The 23,835-nt window shown below is 43.0% G+C and overlaps 1 protein-coding gene across 8 annotated transcripts in view; it reads right to left on the bottom strand.

The window, feature by feature from the left end:
* The window catches only part of dmd (dystrophin), a 182,536-nt gene that overhangs the window by 27,437 nt on the left and 131,264 nt on the right, over positions 1-23,835 (bottom strand). For 6 of the 8 annotated variants that reach the window (XM_034216835.1, XM_034216834.1, XM_034216837.1 and 3 more), the window contains 23 exons: positions 22,879-23,049; positions 20,077-20,199; positions 19,672-19,844; positions 19,117-19,252; positions 17,183-17,358; positions 16,812-16,959; positions 15,020-15,145; positions 14,024-14,167; positions 13,848-13,946; positions 13,608-13,707; positions 13,328-13,497; positions 13,065-13,182; positions 12,694-12,905; positions 12,324-12,478; positions 11,996-12,185; positions 9,454-9,626; positions 9,212-9,368; positions 8,119-8,230; positions 6,525-6,793; positions 5,564-5,710; positions 4,303-4,365; positions 3,349-3,412; positions 120-180 (listed from right to left, as the gene is read on the bottom strand). In XM_034216835.1, coding sequence (XP_034072726.1) covers positions 120-180; positions 3,349-3,412; positions 4,303-4,365; positions 5,564-5,710; positions 6,525-6,793; positions 8,119-8,230; positions 9,212-9,368; positions 9,454-9,626; positions 11,996-12,185; positions 12,324-12,478; positions 12,694-12,905; positions 13,065-13,182; positions 13,328-13,497; positions 13,608-13,707; positions 13,848-13,946; positions 14,024-14,167; positions 15,020-15,145; positions 16,812-16,959; positions 17,183-17,358; positions 19,117-19,252; positions 19,672-19,844; positions 20,077-20,199; positions 22,879-23,049 — 3,287 coding nt within the window. The remainder of the gene's footprint in view (positions 1-119; positions 181-3,348; positions 3,413-4,302; positions 4,366-5,563; positions 5,711-6,524; positions 6,794-8,118; positions 8,231-9,211; positions 9,369-9,453; positions 9,627-11,995; positions 12,186-12,323; positions 12,479-12,693; positions 12,906-13,064; positions 13,183-13,327; positions 13,498-13,607; positions 13,708-13,847; positions 13,947-14,023; positions 14,168-15,019; positions 15,146-16,811; positions 16,960-17,182; positions 17,359-19,116; positions 19,253-19,671; positions 19,845-20,076; positions 20,200-22,878; positions 23,050-23,835) is intronic. The other 2 variants (XM_034216838.1, XM_034216836.1) reach the window with 1 other exon arrangement.

Raw genomic sequence — 23,835 nt, forward strand, 5'->3', positions numbered from 1 at the left:
ATAATCAGTGTTGAGCACATGTCAAAATCATTGGGACTAGTACTGAATAATTAGGTCAGAATGTGTGTGTGTACTAATGGTACTGTTCCATTAACGACAGCTCAGAGGTCCGTACTTACTTGATGTAGTAGGGCACGTTGTTCGGGGAGATGCCCTGCTCGAAGGGGCTCTCCACAGATCCTGCCAAAACAGAGAAACAAGGTACAAAAATAAAAAAATGTATGTCATTTAAATGTAATAAAGAATAGGGCCCCTTTGATTTTTCACAGACACATTTTACAGCCGCATGCCCACCCAGGAAGTGTGTATGCAGCAGCTACGAAAACATCATGAATCATTTTCTTCAAAGTAATCTACATGATAATGAAAAACATGAGAAATATTGCTAATTATCCAAGTTATTATGCCTCCAACAGTTGGCAGAGCAACCACTAAAGCAGACCAAGCTTTCTGGGAATCAACAGCACAGTTGGAACGCCTGTCTGACCAATCAGATCGCTTGGCTGAAACTACCCGCTGTATTATTGTGCCTCACGGGTAACATTTGCTGCAGTTAAAAACAGAACGATGCATCGTGGGACAAGTGCCAGAACACATGCATAGCAGTAAGATATGAACAACGTGTCAATTAACAGTGTTCCTTTTTTTTAATTTTAAGCCCCCCAGTCTTAATCTGTCCTGTTATTTTTAATATAGCTCAATTATAAAGTTAATAGGAACATTAATGCACGATCAAATGTGACTATGGGAATATTAGACATTTTTTAAATAGAAGGGATATTACGATATTATATCATGTGGGGGCTGTTCTCCAATCTGTTCCACCATCTGACCTGATTGTGTCATTGCTATTTACCCACTTCATTTATATCTGAAGTGTTGATTTCACTTTTTGCTTCTACTTGTTTTCTTATTACAAGCCCCCCTGTGGTGCTTTGAATCCATTTTTAATCAAGAGCAAGAGAAACAGCTATTGCTTGCGGCTGCTTTCGATTTGGTTTCATTTTTTGGGGGATTCTCGTTAATTGAATCTGCTGCTGCTGGAAAAAAATGATATCTCTGCTCCTTTGATAATAGATTTCAAGCCAAAAAAGACTGTAAGAATCGAAGACTGTAAATGTGCTTTATATCTTTGAACGTTCATTTGCTGAAAAACTGCTGGTCAGCAAACTGTACTTACATTGGAAATATGCCAAATGATCTCTATCAAGTTAAATAATTCATAGGTATTCATATTTTACAGCACATTTATCAACCCACATATGTATATATGATTAGAAAAAGCACTATTTGATTCCGGAAACGGTACCGAAGGAGTGGCAGACCGGGGTGGTGGTTCCCCTTTTCAAAAAGGGGGATCAGAGGGTGTGTGCCAATTACAGAGGCATCACACTACTCAGCCTCCCCGGGAAAGTTTACTCTAAGGTACTCGAAAGGAGGGTCAGGCCGATTGTCGAACCTCAGATTGAGGAGGAACAATGCGGATTCCGTCCTGGTCGTGGAACGACGGATCAGCTTTTTACTCTCGCAAGGATCCTGGAGGGGGCCTGGGAATACGCTTATCCGGTCTACATGTGTTTTGTAGACTTGGAGAAGGCGTATGACCGAGTTCCCAGGGAGTTACTGTGGGAGGCGCTGCGGGAGTATGGGGTGAGGGGGTCTCTACTCAGGGCCATCCAATCTCTGTACTCCCAAAGCGAGAGCTGTGTCCGGGTCCTCGGCAGTAAGTCGGACCCATTTCCGGTGAGAGTTGGCCTCCGCCAGGGCTGCGCTTTGTCACCAATCCTGTTTGTAATATACATGGGTCGGATTTCGAGGCGTAGTCGTGGGGGAGGGGGTCTGCAGTTCGGTGGACTAAGGATTGCACCACTGCTTTTTGCAGATGATGTGGTTCTAATGGCTTCATCGGTCTGCGACCTTCAGCACTCACTGGATCGGTTCGCAACCGAGTGTGAAGCGGCTGGGATGAGGATCAGCACCTCCAAATCTGAGGCCATGGTTCTCAGCAGGAAACCGATGGACTGTCCACTCCAAGTAGGGAATGAGTCCTTACCCCAAGTGAAGGAGTTCAAGTATCTCGGGGTCTTGTTCTCGAGTGAGGGAACAATGGAGCGTGAGATGGGCCGGAGAATCGGAGCAGCGGGAGCGGTACTGCAGTCGCTTTACCGCACCGTTGTGACGAAAAGAGAGCTGAGCCAGAAGGCAAAGCTCTCTGTCTACCGGGCCATTTTCGTTCCTACCCCTCACCTATGGTCATGAAGGATGGGTCATGACCGAAAGAACGAGATCGCGGATACAAGCGGTCGAGATGGGTTTTCTCCGCAGGGTGGCTGGCGTCTCCCTTAGGGATAAGGTGAGAAGTTCGGTCATCCGGGAGGGACTCGGAGTTGAACCGCTCCTCCTTCGCGTCGAAAGGAGCCAGTTGAGGTGGTTTAGGCACCTAGTTAGGATGCCACCTGGGCGCCTCCCTAGGGAGGTGTTCCAGGCACGTCCAGCTGGGAAGAGACCAAGGGGTAGACCTAGGACCAGGTGGAGGGATTATATCTCTTCGCTGGCCTGGGAGCACCTTGGGATCCCCCAGTCAGAGCTGGTTGATGTGGCCAGGGAAAAGAAAGTTTGGGGCTCTTTGCTGGAACTGCTACCCCCGCGACCCGACCACGGATAAGCGGGAGAAGATGGATGGATGGACTATTTGATTCTGCCGTACGGTATTTAATTTCTGTTATACTTCAGATTTCCAATGCCAAAACTGCACTGTAGCTCCTGTGCATATATGACAGTAAAACCTTTGAATCATAATAATAAGTAATAATTTGTATGTATTTTTTAAACATTTTAGTTTGACAAAGATTAGAACCTTCACCAAGCTCTGCTAAGCAAATGGTCAAAATGTGATATTGTTGCTACACCCTCAAGCTTTCCGTCAGAATGACAGTTATATAATGACATCATTAACATAGTCACTTCCCCAGAGTAAGTGTTAAGACCCAAAGGAGAACAGCATAATGAGAAACTAGTTGTTCTTATGGAATGATCATCCACTCGAGTATTGGATGTGTGTGAGATCATCCCAACATGTGTCAGGCAGTTTTATGTTTGTTTTTTAAGAATAATGTTTTTATACCCAAAATTAAAGTAAATCAATCCACTAATTAGCAACCAGACGAGTCTTTAAAAACTATTTCCCTCTTCACTTATTCAGTTACTTGAGTGACAGTTGAGTGCTGTGTCTCTCTCTCTCTCAAACTAATAAACACATCACTTATTGAGTGCCACTAAGTGATTCATTTAGTCTAACACATTTTCTTACACCCACTTTCAACTGGTGTGTGAGTGTGTGTTACTCACCGTGCAGAAGGCCAAAGTCCCTGTGAGCATCTGTCAGCTGCTTCAGATGTTCACTGATGGACATCTGAAGGTGAAATATAAAAATAAATGCAAAGATAAATTAAAAGATCAGGATTCTCATGCGCTAATGACTAATTTGACAGCATGAAATGAGAATACTTTAAAATCAAAGGGTGAGAAATCCATATTTCCTAGGAAAAGATGAAATATAATCCGAGGAATCACATGGAAACTTCCAGCCCATATGCTTCCTCAAAGCGATGAATACATTCATAAAGCCATGGTAGGAATACACTTTGTGTCACATGAATACACATGATATACTCCAAGAAGTACACAAAGACAAGCATGGTGGAGATAATATCATTTGTAGTGAAGGAATCAGAGAGGATCACTTGCGAGCCTCCTTCAGATCTAGATGGATTTTAAATAATTGTTCTAAATCAGTAGGATCTGTAGGAGGCAGCACATGAATCTACTGCCCCACAGACCCTACCCTGCAAAACGTAGCTTCTGTCAGCCATAATACAGCAGTTTGAAGATGAAATGCGAGAAAGGCTAGTGGTCAATACTCAAATGGATTTCAACTCAGCCTACATTCAGTATGATGTTCAATGATCTATGCGTTTCCAGGCAACACGTGCAGCTCGGGCCGGCATGCAGAGCTCTGGCAGACTCTGATTAGAGACACATTCATTCAAAATGAATACAGTGTTCTTGGAAACGGTAGGGTCTCAACTTCCAACCAAAGAAGTCAAAAAAAAATTATTTTCATCCACAACCAAAAGAAGATGGATGACACATTGTCAGGGGTGTGTGTGTGTGGTGTATGTGTGTGTCTGTTTGTGTGTGTGATTCATGGTATGCGATGAGAACAGACGAAGCTATGACGGTAATGACCAGTTCTTTTTTTGGGTTGGGTTTTGATGACATGGAACCAATGGATAAAATTACCTTGGAGTCCACCTCACCCAATCCATTTCTGCCTGAGTTCCTTTTCCCCATATCCACGGTAACCTAATTAGATTCGTACAAACGAGAGGAGTGGGATTGTTGAGGAAGAATTTGTCCGAATGACTCAGATTGCAAGATGTCCCCGCGCCAACCAATCAGCTTCGACCTTTTGAGGCACGACAAAACTCTGTGAATGAACTAAGTGACCTGAATTTGTAGGTAACACACACACACACACACACACACACACACACACACACACACACACACACACACACACACACACACACACACACACACACACACACACACACACACACACACACACACACACACACACACACACACACACACACACACACACACACACACACACACACACACACACACACACACACACACACACACACACACACACACACACACACACACACACACACACACACACACACACACACACACACACACACACACACACACACACCATAATTCCCGCTCACAATGAACCACCTGCAATGGAAACTGAGTCTTCACACACTGGCCGTCAAATCCTTTTTTCTGGCCAAATGAGATACTTGATTCTCTTTTTACAATTGTGTATCAGCTGCTGCACATCAGTGTAAACAGAGAGAGCAATCTATTGATCAAGGTTCCAACATTTAAATACATACAAGTACAAATCTTTCACGATTATTCCTACTTTAAAAAAAAACTTGAGCCTTACTACATTGATTTGACTTTAACATGCTTTTTAATGTAAATGCTCATGAGGTCATTAAAAGGAAACTGAGCCTGTCTTAAATATTTATTATATATATATATATATAGTGACAGACCGGCTGGTCCCGTCACCATGGTGTCACCGTGGTGCCCGTCTCTGCCCAGGAATCTGCATCAGCTTGTCTCCCTGGCAGCAGATTGGCTCTGTGTGACACCCCCAGTAACAATCACTGTCTGACATCCAGCATGGCTGCACCTGGGTTTATATTGAGACTGATGGAGGCACACCCTGCGCTGCCTTTGATCAGCAACACATGCAGTGTGTGTGTATTGTAGTGTACCTGTCAAGCATTGGATTTTGTCGCATGTTAAAGTGTTGTGCATGTTTGTGGTAGAAGAGATCTCAGTATATACTCAGTATTGGCCATAGCGAGAAACACAAACGCAATATTTTCAATTCATCACGGCAGGGGGATTCCTTTTAGTCTCAGACCTGGCGAGGCCGCAGCAGGAGGGGGGGGGGGGTGGCTTTGTCTTTTACCTGGAGCAGCTTCCAGCGCGTGTTCAGATCTTCGATGCGTTCCAGGTTGCTAGGCGACAGCTGGATGTCGTGTGGACCGAAAGTGGACGCCAACTGGTTCATGTGTACAACGTCGTCCTTGATGGGAGCGATCTCTTCCTGGAACTCCTGCAACACACACACACACACACACACACACACACACACACACACACACACACACACACACACACACACACACACACACACACACACACACACACACACACACACACACACACACACACACACACACACACACACACACACACACACACACACACACACACACACACACACACACACACACACACACACACACACACACACACACACACACACACACACACACACACACACACACAACACACACACCACACACACACACACACACACACACACACACACACACACACACACGATGGTGAGAGGACAGTAGGGGCACAGACAGGTTGTTAGAAGACACCGGTTCAGTCTCACCTCAACAGCTCTAACAGTGAGAAACAGATGCCTCCATTATGTAAACTCAACTCTGCTGCTTGTTTAATGCTTCTGATGTGTGTTACACTGACAGGTCGAAGTACGATGCATGCAACATCACTACCAGTGTAACATTAAAGCAGACATATCATTAGAAAACTTGTTCAGTGCTTATGCATGTGTTGATAACTTCCTTTTCAATTTTTTCTCGCTAGCCAATCAGATCAGACTTGGCTTTTCCACAGGCTCTTAAACGAATTTCAGGCAGAGGGATAAAATGGGCATATTAAGACGATCAGTAGGAAAAAAAAAAAACATTAAAGCATGCAAACATGCTCTGGCAGAAATCCAACAACCAAATATTAACAGGAAAATGATCATAATGTGTTCCCTTTAATGGTTGATTGCTGAAAAGGGTGTCTACATTTTCCTAAATGTTTCATTTAAAGGCACCCCATCTGACCTTGACTCTCTCGATGTGCTCCGGCAGGGAGTCGATCAGCAGGTCGCCCACAGGTTCCCATGCCTCCCTCACCATCTCGGCCTGCCTCAGCTGTCCGTCCAGCAGGTCCTCGGCCTCCTGGAGGTCCATCAGCCGCTCCAGGGCCAGCTCCAGCCTCCGCTGCCAGTCGGCCCAGTCGATGTTCAGCCGGTCCCACTTGGTCACCACGTCGTCTGCCTCTTTGCGGAGGATTCGCCCCACGTTCTGAGCACGCTCCTCCGGGCTGATGTCTGAGGCAAAGAACATATCTTACATCATATGCGCAGATTAGTATGTAATGAATGTCCACTTAACTTTTACCAACAACTGTGGGTCCCAATGAGGAGAAAATGATCATCATTCCATATAAGAAAAAAGCACCTGCAGTTTGCATTATATGTCTTTACTCATTCACACTTTTAACTCGCATTGATGATTGTGTTTAAAAGCCTCTCTTAAAGCATAAACATTAACTGTGCCAATAAAGGCCAGCTCCTGAGAGAGCGTCTCATTTATATGTCAAAGCACTCAGTCTTTTTTTGGAGACACTGGTTATCTTTAAGGAAATTAAACCAAGCAAAATGTCATATACTCTAAAGCGCTGTGTCAATGCAGCTTTTTTAGATGTCCCCAAACGCTGCCGATGTGAAGGTCAGATCGCAGAGTCTGGAATACTTTCTAAAAGGGAGTAAGTGCTTGTTTCCATTCGGTGATTAGCAGCTGGAGTTCATTCTTTCTTTCTGTGTACTCTGAGTGTTTTTGAGTTGCTGGTTGAATGGGTTTAATGGCCCACAGTTAAAGTTCAGCTGTTTTCTGCAAGCCTGGTAACCGGGCTGCAGCCATGGTGTAGAGGGTGCTGCGGGAAAGTGTGTGTGTGTGTGTGTGTGTGTGTGTGTGTGTGTGTGCGTTAACCCCTGTTTGTTACCAGGCTGTTGCTAGGGTCCAAAGTTCAATATGTGAGTCAGAGATGAAAAGAAAAGGAGCTTTATGTCTTGAGAAGAGACAGATCTGTTAAATTTACTTCATGTTTTCCTTTCATACGGTGGCCCTGAAGGTCACATTTGTATGTGTTGTTCCAAATGTTTGTGAGGTGTTTTTTTGTGTGTTTTCTGACATTTTGTTGTGTTTTCTAAAATGTAATTCAGTTTTCTGAAATGTTTTTTTTGTGTTCTCTAATTTCCAAAATGTCCCCCGAGATGAATTATTTCATATTCTGATTAAAAGGTTTGTGTTTTCTGAATAAAAGTTCTTGAGTTTTGACCTTCACGGCCACCGTACTTTAATGTAGGACTTGAAGTGTTGCAAGTCCATCAAGGCGTTGCCCTGGTAATAAATGAGCAATTTTCTGTGTTTTCTAAATTAAATGGGAATAGGATTAGTTATAATAGCCTAACCTAGAAAGAGCTTGTCCTGCTTACAATGCTTACATTCTTAATCTGTACATCCAACTTAAAAAAAACATCAAAACAAGTCTGAAGGACTGAAATAGGACAATGTAACCACTGTTAGAAACATGGAAGGAAAGCCTATATGCAGACTTGTCCGGATTGAATCCTTTTTAGAATGTGTGTGTTACCTCTCTGCTCAGGTGAGGGTGTTTCTCGGGGCAGCTCAGACAGGAAGACCCCCACATCGTCCAGAGCTTTGGTCACAACTGGCTCTTTGGCTCTCAGTTCCCTCCTTAAACCCTGAGAACACACACCGAATGTACACACAACTTATTATCCGCATCAATAACAGGTTATAAAGAAAGGTTGGGAGTGATATACTGAAGTAGTTGTGTTTCTGCCTGGTCGTTTAGGCATTCATGAGCTTGGGTCCCTGGGACATTTACATTTTTAGGCCCCAAGATAAAATAGCTTTAGAACACCTGCTGCAGAAATGCAAAAATGAACAGCTTTGGGAGTCAACACATCACTGCAAGATGTAGCGAGTGCTTTACATCATTATGATAAAAGACATGTTTAAAAGGTTGTTAGAAATGTTGTATGTACTCCGTGTGTGGTTTAACGCACAAACATCACTAATGCTAGATTTAAATGTCTTTGTGCCCGAATAGCCCCTCAAGCTAAAACATTTATCCATTTATTATGAAATACTTTGACTAAAAGCCTTTTCCTAATGCTTATATGCATGTACTCACCATTTGGCAGACTCATTGTAGTTTTATACATGAAATGACCAAATCAGCGAAGTCAATCATCTCGCTTTTTGCATAAAACGCTGCACAAAATGGGGTTTTCATTTGACTATACTTCCCATTTATTCTGAGAATTAGATTTGCATAATGGTGGTCAGAGAGACAGGAAGTCTACCTCATATGTAAATGGCTGCTTTTTGCAATGAGACCGCTAAACTTTAAGGAAAATAAAAGCCAAAAATGTCCTGTATGTAAGACCCCCAATTTGATCTACCCTGCCCCAGATTCAAAGTAAAAAAGATAACTACAAATGATGTCATTTGTTGTTAATCCTACAGTGGCCAAACGCTCACAACAGCGCTCACAACAACATCTATGTTGTTTTGTACACATTGTTAGTAAAAAAAGCAACAACTTCATGAACATTCAACAACTCCAGAATCAGCAGAATGTTAGCTTTTCAACAAAAAAGCTGCAGAGACAAGCAGCGTGTCTGTTTGTGTCCCACGTAGAGTGTGTGTCCTCCTACCCGGTTAGTGTCCAGCTGTGTCTGCACGGTGGGCACGTCGCCCCCTACAGGCGGCTCCTTCTCCAGCTGTTGACTTTTCAGCCTCAGCCAGTTCAGCAGCTCCTGGAGCGACATGTGGAGCCTCTTCCACGGGGCCATCTCTGAGTCCAGATGGGCCCTTGAAACACACACAGGCTTTTTTTTGTTTCTCGTACTTCATAGGAACTCCATGATTTTGCAGTAAAGACTGATCCCCTCCTCACCTCATGCTGAGGGTCTTGTTGCGCAGGTCGTTCCAGCGCTGCGTCATGTTGTCCAGGCGTCTCTGGAGCAGGGCCCCGTCCCCAGAGTCCCGCAGCGAGGACACGATCCTCTGGCCGTTCTCATCCAGGGAGTGGTACATCTCTGTGTGGCCGTCAATCTCTGCCTCCAGCTCCTGGCCACACAAAGCATGAGTCAGGGGGGAAAAGATAGTAGTGTAGTAGTAAATACTTCCCTGGTAATAGCAGCAACCTTTCTTGAATTAGAGATGAGTAATGGCTTCAGAAAGAGTGATTTACAGCCATCAGCAGGATTGCGACGTAATAAAGGGCTTAATGTATTAGAAATGGAACGTTTTGTAGCACGTAAATGTCAAAATGCGTTATTCAGTGAGCGGTGGTCTAACCTGTGTGTACATCTTTCAGAGAAATTATGCATTAAGGAAACTTTTGATGCATCTTACAAAGGTACTATAAACCAATCTTAGCAGAGTGAAAAAGGAATAAAGCTGAACTTCTGTGAACACTTCTTGTTTGGTTGATGCAATTTCCCTTTAATATGGCTGGCATTTAGCTTTACCATTGAATTACATTATGGTAAGTAAAATAAAAAGTATTGGAATCAAGTGCCACGTTTTAAAAGGAATATATTAGTTTAAATATACACTTTTTATTTCTAAAACACTAACATTGACAGATCCATTAATCTTCCAGTTATTTGTATTCATTTAACTTTGTGTCGTCAATAAGCATGTCATTTCTCTCATTGTATTTAACAGGCCATATGATCCAACAAGCGATTAAACAATTGTTTTTGGTTTCGTTGATACAATTGCTCCTGATGCATATACATTTTGTTATCACTGCATAAACTGTAATTTAATAATGATCTTAAAAACAATAAAAACAACCGTTCTTTAGGGGTGTCTTTGGGAAAAATGAGAGATACTGGAGGGGACTTATACAACTCGAATAAAACCAAAAATGTTTTATTAAGAATATTACTTTTTATTTATTTGTTCGGTTGGTTATAGTGGGAGCCTCAGTGCCATCTCAGAATTCTGACTTTAATCTCTCAAATCTGACTTAAATTTGAAAACAAAATTCAGACATCACACGTTGCACTTCCTCTCCCGTATGTGTGGTAGTGTTGTTATTGAATCTAAACGCCACATCACAAACACTCAACAATTAGCTTAGCTTAATATACTGATTTATTTTCGATTGATGACACATTCTTCCATATAAACATTTAGGAATACAAGGCTTATTTGCAAAAGACCAGCGCTTGATTTTCTTTCCCAACCTGAACATTGTAGACCTTCCTGCGCAGCATCCTCAAAACTTTACTCCCAGAACTAGACGTGAAGAACAAAAGGCGTCATCTTCTGCTTCCTAGTCCCTCAAGATTAGCTCCCAATGTGGAAGCATAAGTGTTTAAATGTGCGCGTGTGACAAAGAGATTTGGAGATGAAGAGGAAGGGAGGGAGAGTTAGTTAAGAACAGGGGGCAGATGGAGAGAAGAGGAGGAGAGAACTTGAAAGGAGGCATAAAAGGATGAGTGCGCTCGTTTTCCAATTAAACGTTATCTGCATGCAGCGTTGCAGCCTGAGAGTGTGTGTGCGCTCCCTGGATGCTACTCCGTGTTGCCGTCCGCCATTATAATTGGACACAGAAGACTATCTCAGCTCTGCATACAGTGCTGCTGTTGTACTGACAGAACAGTGTGTGTGTGTGTGTGTGTGTGTGTGTGTGTGTGTGTGTGTGTGTGTGTGGAAATTAATTTCCAAAATGCTGCTTTCCTTTATAGTAAGTGTGTGTTTCGTGCACACGCTGTTCCACCAGTATGTGGGCGCAGGGTAAGGCCGAGGGTCAGAATTTGTTCTCGTGCAGAACAGAGCTTTCCCTTCAACACCCACAATGCAGTAGGGGGATTTTGCATTTGTCTGCAAGGCACTGACTGGCCAATGAGATCTCTCGATGCTGCCGTGTCAGCATTCCTGTCATACCAGCCAGGGCGAGGAAGAGCAAACTCGGGTCATAAACTGGAAATGTCTAATCCAATATGACAGGTTGTGCACAACATTAATATTTAATTATCTTTTAGCACTGTTTCTGTGGTGAATTTTAAATCTTGCTGTAACCTCGGTGAAATTATTCATCTTCTGTTCCAAATAACTCTTTATTCCCGCAGCCACTAACAAGTAATGGGTTTATTGCTTTGCTCCATTAAGGCATATGCACTGCCATGAACAGGGTCGAATGGTAAGAGGTATACAAAAAGTTGTAAAGCAAATAATAATTCAAAAACCTTGTGTTGCTTCCCACAGTGTGCTCTAGTAATTCCGAATGAGAGATGCATCACCACTGTTGCAATGCAGCTGGTTTCAGACAGAGGGGGAAAAGAGGTGCTACAGTATGTGAACATGTCACCGTAGGGACTAAATACTGATATGAACCTGAGGGTTTGAAGAATAGGGCCCCTTTAATAAGGTGTTGTCCTGTGTGCACAGTGTAGGAACAGGAGTATCTGACAGTGTTCTACCTTCCACTGAGCCAGCAGGTTGCGGGCTGCGTCCGGCTGCTCCTGCATCCTCTCCTTGTTGGTGGCGCCGATCAGCACGTTGCAGGTGGTCTCCGCCTCCGTCAGCCAGTTGAGGAACTTCTCCAGGTTGAGGTAGAACTGCTGCAGCAGCTTCAGAGCTTCCTCTACAGCCACCTCTCTGTCCGAGACACTGCAGAAACAGGACAAAATGTCACCAAGGTAGACTACGTGCACAAACAGGAATACAAGTGGCTCACTCCACATCGATTGTTTTTCCTTTGATAAGTTGTAGAGAGATGTTTTGTACAGGTAGTGTGTGTCTCGTTACCGCTTGGTGATGTGTGTCCAGGTGGCCATCATGTTGTCGTTGACCTGGGTGACCTTGTGTGTGTCATCGTTGGCGTACAGCGTGAGCAGTTTGTCAGCCAGAGCGTTGGTTTCCTCCACCTGCCCCTGCCACTGCTGCAGCTCCCTCACAAAGGACTGTGAACCATATGAGGGAAGAAGAAAATACAAACTGAAACAATTCTGAAAGGCGATGATACACCCTCGCCTTATAAATGTCTTTTGAGTCATCCCCTGTGTGAGTAGTATCGTATTTTTCAGCCATCTGTTTACGAATCTCACTTGATTCAAGGTGAAAAACTGTGTGTGTGCATCTAGATTATTTTTTGCTCATTTAGAAACACGTTTGAGACCTTCAGTTCAGAGTTTTGTCTCTTCAGCGCCTCCACCGTGTACGTGATCTCCTGCCAGGACTCCAGCCTCTCACTGGCCAGCTTGATGAAATGGTCAGCTTCCTTTTTGGCATCCAGCCAATCGGTGGAGTCCTGCAGCATGTTGTGGAGCTGCTTCGTCCTGTCTGAGAGTTTGGTCTGGGAGTCTTCCCAGTGAGCCTGAAGCCTGTCCACTACAATGACAGACAGAAAGAGAATGGCAAAGTTTGTTTTTATGAAAATTACGATGAGAATGAGTAAGATTGTGCTTTTCTTTGCTTTGATTTTGAAGAATATATTTTACATGAGACTTATGTGTGTATTTACTGTGTGTGTGTGTGTGAGAGGCATACTGCGTTCAGTGATAGCGTTGCGGGTGTCCTGGTTGCTGGTTTTGTTCTTCAGGTTCTGAGCTGCTGTGACCTGTCTCTCCAGAAGTGGGCGACGCTGGTCCATCTCTTGCAGGGACAACTAAAAAACACATGATCATTATTTGTAATTTATTTGGTTATAGAGTGGTTGAGGTGAAGTATTTTTGAAGGCGACAGAGACATTAGCATCGAAAGGGTTCCCTCGACAAAAAGCAGTGGGGTATTTACTGACGTATTTTTTCTACCTTGAGGCTGCTGATGTTCTCGTTGATGTCCTCCAGGTCGGCCACCACCACCTGCTTGTTCTGCACCATGTTGTCCAGCATTGTCAGCCAATCGGTGAGCTCGGCCCAGGACTTGTTGAACTGAGCCAAAGCTGCAGATTCAGCCTGGGAACTTCCTGTCAGAGTTTCAGCTGGGAAAAACAAAAACACAACAGTTTATCCATCAATGCTCTCTAACACACAAACGCATAGACCTCAACTGACACAGCAACTGAAGAAAAACACAGGCTCAAAGTCTTACTGGCTTTTTTGGCTATTAGCAGAGCGGCCATCCTCTCCTTACGCTGCCGCAGCAGCTCCAGGGTCACAGTCCAGTCTTCCCTGAGCTTCACATACCTCACCTGTCACAACATAAACCAAAATTAAGAACAACTGGTTGGCGATAATGGACTTTCACAGATAAACATTGAACAGATGCAATCAAAGGCTTTTATTTTGATATGGCAAATTCACACATATATGCCACAAACATGTCCATCACCTTGTCTTGTTGGTTGGGAGGATTCTCCTTGAACAGTTGATCGGCTCGCTCCAGAACTGCCTCCACCTCTGGCTGCTTCACCTGCACTTCCTCAACGAGCTGGAGAAACAACAGACAGTTAGAATAGAACGTTTGACTCAAAAGGACTCACATGAATTTTTGTGTGTGTGTCCTACCCGGGGCTCATCAGGGCTTTGTTCCAGCTTGGCTCTGGTGATGGAGGCCCAGGCTGATAGGCTATCCAGCTGACCCTGGAGCTGCTCCAGCTCCCTCAGCAGAGCCTCGATCTCCAGCTGACGCTCTGGGAGAGCCTTAGACACCTACACAAAGACAGGATGGGTTTTATTCAGGTTGATTACATGGCTTAGTTGAATACTTGATTCTGATTGGTCAATTCAGAACACGTGACACGTTGTTAATCCAGAACAGACAGACCGCTGTCAAGGACTTATTGACCGTTGTTAAGGACGCTCACATCTGCACAAAGAAGTCCGTTCGATTTAACTGTATACAGTTTGGCTGAAAAGCAAACTGCATGCAGTTTGCTTTTCTAACTGACAAGACAAGAGCGACAAGAAAACAGCGGAGAAGTAACGGGCAGAAACCCTCCTTTTTACGCAGCGGTCCAGACATAGACATCGAACGGCAACACATATTCAGTGTGCAGTTCCTTTGGCATTAGGGCAGGGATATCTAGATACTTTCCAAGGTTTGACATAATGAATTGTGCTACTTTTAAAGCAAGCAGCGATGTTTTCAAATCTGTAATCAAAACGCTCCTCAAAAACGCTATCGAAGCACTTCCTGCAGTTGCTACGTTAGTTCAAACAGTATCAACGGACTATTTTTCTTAGCGGATGCATGTCAATTTAAATCAATACATACAACTATTTTTTAAATCAATAAAATCATTTTCTAAATCCATAAAAGCATTTCAATTCATATTGGGAGTCATGTCGTTACTTTGTTGAGAATGTGGCCGTGTAATAAGCGGGATAATGTGATAATTATCCCTTACATAGCTTTGCCATATGTTTGCCTCTAAATTCTCTTAAATGTTTATCAGCTAGTCTCTAACTGATATGATTCTAGCTTGCTGCTGCTTTGTTCTGATTAGCTACATATGAACAAAACACTGTTGTGCTGTGGTTTCCTTAGTGACGGCTGCTGACCTGAGCCCAGCGACTGTTGATGACCCTGACGTCGTTCTGTCTGTCAGCAGGAAGTGTTATCTGCCTCTGCTTCATGTTCAGATCCCCCATGAGCGCACTCCTGGCAGGAAGCTCCTCTACGCGTGCCTGACACACACACACACACACACACACACACACACACACACACACACACACACACACACACACACACACACACACACACACACACACACACACACACACACACACACACACACACACACACACACACACACACACACACACACACACACACACACACACACACACACACACACACACACACACACACACACACACACACACACACACACACACACACACACACACACACACACACACACACACACACACACACGGTGAATTCAGTAAGAAACCATTGCAGCCGCTTAAAGTAGGACACAGCTCTTCCAATCTAATTATGTAAACACAAACACACCAACAAATAAGGTTGGATTTCAGAATGAAACATTATAGCATCTAATTTGAAACCATCATACGCTTTGAATTTAAATTAACCAGTGGCGAGCCGTCAGCGCCCTCTAGGACCTCTGTGAGTGCCTAAGATATTCTAAAAAATAATATTTGAAAACATAAAAAAAAAAAAAAGTTTTACCAAAAATAACTTGATTTAATTGTATTTAAAATAATATTTCCAAAGAAATAAATCCTTCGAATCTGCCTGTTCAGTTTCTGTTGGAATGTGAATGGTTAAATGCCGTCTCTGCGAGTTATGTGAAGACGGGAGAGCTTGTTGGTCCCTCTCTACATTCACAGAGGGCCAGCTATAGTAACGCAATGAGAGAGTAATGTCAAATGACAGTACAATTGACCAATCATATCTTCCCTCTAAATGGGCGGGCTTTATTTTCGCGGACTTTATGACAGGTTCCGCCCGCTGTGAGGTCTATGCAAGAGCTGCAGTGACGCGTCCTAAAACCCGGAAGTAAGCTTCGCTCGGATTCCCTCGACAGAAAGCAGTGGGATTTCTCCATAGGATTTTAGAAGATAGCTTGAAATAAGGTCTGTGGAAAACGAACCGGTTAGATAAATGCACGTTTTGTTCAGCCGGATAATATCCACATGTCTACCTACTTTTATTATTTTCGAATCATAAATCTAATCGATAGATTTATGATCGATAGATTTATAATTAGCACAAGTTCGTTCATGATTGCTCACTTCAGTGATAGTGATGACATCGTTGCGAAATTATTAACCGAGTCATTTTCAAGATTGAGTTACAATGATAAACTGGAGTGGTAAAGGATCAGCTGAATGACCCGCAAGTGCTTCATCCAAAAGGACAGGAGGATGGACTTTGTGTTTCAGTGATTTGATCATCAGAGGTAGGCCTAAGTCATTTTCAATGTGGGCCGCCGTGCCGACTTAATTCATTTGTAATTGTTACTTGGCTGTGGGTGCCCTGTCATGATAGGTGTTTATATAAATGGTGTTGTTTTGTGTGGTATTGGGTCGCTGTCATTGATGCGTTTTGCACCCCGGGCCGCTGTTTTGATATTCCGCTGAAGTATACACTGTGACGTAATATCTCTTCTTTTTTTTCGAGGGAGGGGGTCAGAGGGCCTAGGTATAAAAGTCACGGCTCGCCACTGAAATTAACACACATGTTTTAAAGGCTTGGTGTAGTAATAAAGAGCTGAATCTCATTTACACTTTGACGGCAGCTAAATTGAATTACGCTGATCGTCACACCCACACACACAGCTCAGCGGCTCATTATAAATGCTGTGTTGTGTCCTGATGCTACCTGGACTTTCCCCAGAGTGTCTCTGATGTGCTGAGGCTCGGCGGGCTGCAGCGGGATGGCCAGGACCCCCTCCGCTTTATCCAGCCAGCCCAGCATGGAGCCCATGTTCTCCTGCAGCCCCGCCGTCGCCGAGCGGGCCTCTGCAGACCTGAAGGGGGAGACGAGTGAGACATGTTCTGAAATGCCCTCATGGAGCAAAGTGATGGCTATGTTGTATAAGGTAAACAAAGACCAATATATTGCAACAACAGAAATGTAGACATATACAAAACAGCAGGCTTTTCTCTGCTGTGAACTCATACATGACACATTAAAAAGAAAGTGTTCCAAAATAATTTTCTTTGAGGGACATTTCAAAGAGTCACACACACCTCCTCTTGCGCTCGTTGAGCTGCAGGCAGACGTTGGCCCAGCGAGTGTTGACTGATTTGAGCTGCGTCCGGAGCCGAGAGGAATCGTCCGGTGCGCTCAACTGGCTGATGTCCTCTCCCGCAGAGATCACCCTGTCCAGCACCACCTCCTGCAGAGGGATGGCCTCCGTCAGGTCCTGCACACACACACACACACACACACACACACACACACACACACACACACACACACACACACACACACACACACACACACACACACACACACACACACACACACACACACACACACACACACCACACACACACACCACACACACACACCACACACCACACACACACACACACACACACACACACACACACACACACACACACACACACACACACACACACAGAAGGTTGAGAAGTTGCGTTCAGGGGATATAATTTATTCATCAAATCAAATTGTATCTGTATAGCCAAATATTACTAACCACACATGATCCTTTTTACAATCTGTTATATGTAACCCTCTGTGGAAGAAATCGAATAATTATATTTCTTAAAACATCAAACTATTCCTGTAAATGCTTCGAGTAATGGGATCTTTTTTCTGCAACCATTCAGAGTTGTAGTTTCTAAAGAATGAACCTGAATATATCCCTCCCACAAGTGTATCAACAGTACTTCATTCAATATATCTGAGTGTGTGTGTAGGGAATCAGGATTGGATGTGGTTCAGGTGGCAGCTTGTGCGTTGAGGTAGCAGATGGTTCTCTGTCTCTCACACACACACACTCACACACACACACATATGTTGGCACTTGAGTGGCACTTGGACGGTGCATCCTCGTCTGTGCAGGTGGACATTGAGAGCTGATCACAGCAGCCTAAAGTGGACTGGGCATGTCTGATGATGCAAACAAACACTTATGCACACACACATACACGTAACAATACTTAATATGCAAGGTGGAATGCATCAGTTTAACCACAGCTACTGAAACACACAAAAACGTGTGCATTTCCCTCTGTGAAAACCATTCCTCCTCTCAGTCATGGTGATGTTAAACTACTGTTTGTGTCCAATTACTTCCTATAATACTTCAATTTAATTTCCAGTTTTCTGGGCTGATGTAACAATGAAATGTCAGAACGGAGAACATAATAGTGTTGCATAAGTCTGAAAAGGAAAATATTATGTCTTTGTCGAGGCTCGCTGCATTTTTAGACTCTCACTGCTTTCTCCTCTTGCCTTCAATGTGCAGACGTGTGTGTATTTGTGTGTGTGTGTGTGTGTGTGTGTGCTATTCACAAGACACAAATGTAGTTTTATTGTATTATAATCAAACTCTTTCTGTAACTACTTTTGGGTTAGTTTCAACTTAATGAATTCATTATCTAAATTATTAAAAGGACACGCAGTTCATAACATTCTTTATGCTTATTTTTAGAAGGAATATTAACATGGTCTGCGTACATTTAATCATTTGTTTTGCATATCAGGAGTAAATGAAACTACTGTAACAAACATAAGAGATAAAGGCTGGAATTATTGTCGTAATATACTTTAAGTAATTATTTTATCAGGTGCTAATGGACCATAAATGAATCATGATGACACATTTTGATATCAGCATGTCCTAATATTACGTGTTATGCCATGAGATGTCACATCTTGTTCTCGTGTGCTACTTCTTCCCACTGTGAAAGATCATTTGTCTTTTTATGTAATCAGTGTGTGCAGAAAACTAAGAAACAGAAAGGGAAGCAGTTCTGTGCCTTGCTCAAGGGCATTTCAGCAGTGTTGGTGGACACTGGAGATGAAATATGACTCAGGCACAGCTGGAATACACTCAGCAGCTTTCTGGGTGCAATCAGCGATGTGTGTGCAATGGTGCAAGCCTGTCTTTATAATTGTGTGTGTGTGTGTGTGTGTGTGTGTGTGTTACCCTGAGGTGCTGCTTGTGTGCTGCTGGCTCGCTCTCGGCCAGTCTCAAAGAGCTCTCAGCGTTGTTCAGCCACTCCTCCATCGCCTTCTGATCCGACACAAACTTCTGCCACTTGATGTTGCAATCCTGCCAACGCCTTGATGTGCGCACACAAAACAGATTGTCATTAAAATATGTGGACAAGATGAATCAATGTCCATGCTAATTATTTCCCACACACTGCTGCCTACAACTAAGGGCTGCAGTGTGGAAACTGGACCATTATAAAGCAGAAGACAATGTAAGAAGAGCGTTAAAAAGGCAAAAAGGGACTGTTGAAGCTTATATGATAACATGTGACAAATAAAATTGATTGATCCCTCCACCCCCTACTTACTTCTGTCAAGTGTTAAACAATAATTGGCAATTATGTTGAAAGCAGAGGAGGAATATTTGTCTTTAAAGGGCAAATCAAACATTGTCGTGCTTCAACATCAGAAAAAAATCTTTTGATATGTCGTATATGTTCAAATATATACAAATCATATTCAACCCACAAAAACCGTACAGCCTTACTTGAGTCTGTCCTGGTGGAGCTTGTTCAGTTTGTCCCAGTTAGTGTTGAGAAGGGAGGCGGTCTCCTGGATCCTCTGACCCTCCAGGGGCCGGGCCCCCGACACCATCTCCTCTCTGCGGGCCAACGCTCCCTCCACTGGGCCCCGCAGCTCTTCAATGCTCGCCTTCACCTCCTGTGTGGGAGATGGATGAAGTTATCTTTAGATGAATACGCTAACTGTTTCCCTCTGCCTCCAGTCCTTATGCCAAGCTAACTGGCTGTATCATCATATTGTAAAGATTTGATTGGTATCAATATTCTCATCAAAGTCCAGCACCCCACCCTCTATCTATCAGACTGCATGTACTCTCTGTTTTAATGTCTTTGATATTGCTGAGAACTGTTTTCTGTGCAGCAGTACTGACCTTCAGACAGAGGTCCTGCTGCGGCAGGTTATAATACGCTGCTGGCCAGTACTCCGGAGAGTTCAGCTTGAAGTCCGTCTCTGACACTGAGCGCAGCAACGCCTGCAGCTCGATCAGGTACTCCTGAAGAGCATGTATTCACAAACACACAAAGATGAGAGGTAGTTTAGAAAGAAGGAACATATTACGACTTTATATAAAAAAATATCTTTTGTATCATGCTTCTCTAACAGGCAACATATCAAAGCTAGCTCTAAGGGGGGACATATCAGATGTTCAATAGAAACTGATCTGGGACTTCATTATTAAACAAGATCATGGGTGAAATTACATGTAAGTCTTGACAAGATTTGAATCAGTTTAACATTTTCAATGAAAAAAGGATACATATATTTGTTTAAATGTAAAAATGAATTATTATAGATTCATTTTAGATGATAAATTCCAACAATGAAGCACTAGATCGTTTCTTTTTGAGCAGGAATTAAACACATTATTAAACCTTATTGTATATCATGATCATATCCAAGCTTGCGTCAACTCACATTTGATATATTTAATCAATAGATTCTGAATACACTTTTGTATCCTCATATGAAGTAGATGATATATTTCCATGACCATGATGCACAATACTCATCTCAACAGAAACTCAACATGGCAATGTGTGCAGAGGGATTCTGGGTATCGGCTCTGTTCTTTTCACCTCAGTGTTATGCTCCTTTCTGCCTTTAAATTAAAAAATGTAATTAACCCAAAATAAAAAACAGATTAGCATTATTAGCAGCCTCACAGAACGTTAATGATCGCTGCTGGCCTTAATGAGTCGGCTCGGTGTTTGCCTGGTGTGACAGTAATAACGTCTATAACGGGTGGAAAGCATTTCTGGTCTGAAGTATGGGTCAGACACCATAAGCCTTACATTTCCCATAATGCCACTTCACTGTTTCTCCATGCATCCTTGTGAATACCCACTTTCTAACTCCATACCGTATTTTACAACACATGCTTGAGATCAGATGACATCATCCGTTATTTCATCAGTTTTAGCTCAGAAAAAAATTCAGTCTTATGTTTTTTTCCCCATTTTTACTTAATTGAAGAAAGTATAATCCGACATCTGACACATGTATGTTTGTTATGAAGTGAAATATGGCCAGAGTTTTAAGAGTCCCAGTATCCCTGCTGCACACAGAGCTATTCCAGCTGGAATTTGAATGGTAAAATCAAAAATATTGATCCAATAACACAACTCTGACGAGGCTCATTCTGCTTACAAAGTATTACTTTGTTAATTGTTTCATTGTACACATGTGAGAATTGTGTTTGAATTAGATTTAATTCCCAGGTAAGTGAGTCAGAAATCTCTCAGTTGCACCAGGAAGCTTCTTCCAGCATCTTTAAGCTAAACCAGAGTTGAAGAGCATATGTTGGCATTATCTGATGTTGCCACTGCTCCAGACACGTATATTGTTATATGAATGAAATGCTTGAATGTGACTCCAGACCAGGTTTTAAAAAAACTCAAAATGTCTCCCTCTCTGATGATCTGGTTTACTCTTCCCTTTCTTGTGCTATACCACTTGGACTGAATACACATCTAAACTGTTTTTGTCTTTATAACAAACTAAAAAAATATGATAATAGGTGGCAACATTGCAGCAGTTGCGGCGCAAAAATATAAAAATTCAGGAGGAACATGTTACTAATATTCACGTTTTTGTATTATCCAAATGAAAGGTTACAATGGGCCCTCTATTCTTATTTCTTTCCTTTAAGATATCATGAATTCATATTGTAACATTACTTATATAAAGGAATAAATGGATTCTTCTTAAACGTCTTATGTCAATCTGATATGATGGCTGTTGTCTCTCCGCATGTCCATCCACACAAGGTCAGCTCCACAACACCCCTGGAGTTGGCAGGGATTGAGTGATTTGCTCAAGGACACTTTGTGTTACATACGTTTTGGTGCCTATTATTAGCGCGTACCCAGCTTGGAGAATATGGAAAGTAAGTGCACCAATTACTGCTCAAGAGTTCTAAAGCAATGCACCAAAGTGCCAAAACAGCTTGAGTGGAGCCGCTCAGAGGCCTTACACTGAGTGTGTTCTGAGTGGGTTCTCTCGATGACTCTTAATACGTGCTTATGATTCCTCTCAGTGCGCCTGAATAAATGCATAACTGAGAGTCTGAGATCTGACGGTGCAGATGTGCATTGGTCCAAGTGTATACCATATGGTGTATGCAGCTGATTCAACTGATGTGATTGGTTGACAGGATACATACATCTTCAGTGATGGGCAGATCAGGGAACTGCCAGGGTGTAATGTGATTGGTTGGCATGCGGTGACACAGAGCAAGACAGAGCAACCAATGAGATTCAGACATGTGAGCGTGCTTCACATGTACACAGAAAATAATGAAAATGCAGCAAAGAAAAACAAAAAAAGCAACTCACACCTTTTTTATTTGACCTTTTAGGGGCATTACTGAAATGATGTAGCTCGATTTATTGTAATAGATTTAGATAAATGTCTTACCTACATTTAGCAAAATATGCTTATTAGCTTTCATGCCAATAGTTAGCTTATAAGTTAACTTTGGTTCTATCTGGCAAAACTTGTTGCATAACTTTGTTTCTAAATAGCACTGGTGGGAATTAGCGTTATAGGGTGGTGCAGGAATGAGTCCTTGAACCCAGGTCAGACCTTAAATAGTTGTATTAGTATTTGGAGCTGGAATAAGTAGTAGAGTATTAGTACTGTAGATATAGAAGTCGTGCCTACTGAAACTCACACATTGTCTTTTGAAGGGTAAGAACTTGCCCTCCACCTCAACCCAGCGCGTGTTGAGCTGGAGTTGGCGGGGCTCCACTAGATTGGCGGCTCCAGCTTCTGACAGCTGATTGGCTAAGCCATGCACCTCGTTAAGCTCCTCCTTCTTCTTGTCGAACTCTGAGCCAATTTCCTATTGGATGAGATCAACCGTGGGGTCACTCGCTATCGGATAAGCTCGAGGGGGGGGATAAGCACAGAGAGGCATGTGGATGTGGAATAGTACACATTCACACACGGTCGATAAATATATTGTAAAAATGATAAAACACTCACACACTCCAACAAAGACACAACACATTGATAAAAGGGACATCATGTTTGTAAGGGTCAAACATACACAAGTGGTTCATATTGATACTATACTGTATGTATCTCCACTTCAACAATCCATATCAAATAAGGAGGTGGTGCTGTCATTAGATGCCGTGATACTTTATTTACATTTGAGAAGTAGTACAATCATCAGAAGTGTGAAGTGTGAAAAGAAGCAAGGAAAGACAGACAGACAGACAGACAGACAGACAGACAGACAGACAGACAGACAGTGAGGAATCTCAGTTGCGGCAATGACAGGTGAGTCTGAGGCGAGCGAATCAGACGTCCCCTTAGCGAAATGTCATAGTGACCATCTGAAAGTGAAAGACACACACACAAAGTCAAGGTGGGGGAAGAAAAACAGGGGGGACCAGGGCTCCAGTGTCAAGCCTTTTCCACATCAACACATTGGACATGGAGCTCAAAGGTGCTCCATCAGTGTGTAGCATTCCCATCAATGTATTTGTTGTGTAGTGAAATTGCTGAATACAAAAATAAAAGTCTGGTAATGTCTTTAAAATGGTTTATAACACACTTTAAGTAGTATTGTAGTATGTAGAATGTCATACTCTGTCATATGAAACATCTGTGCCTGGTGTAA

Source organism: Gymnodraco acuticeps, unplaced genomic scaffold (assembly GCF_902827175.1).
Source record: "Gymnodraco acuticeps unplaced genomic scaffold, fGymAcu1.1, whole genome shotgun sequence".
Lineage (NCBI taxonomy): Eukaryota > Metazoa > Chordata > Actinopteri > Perciformes > Bathydraconidae > Gymnodraco > Gymnodraco acuticeps.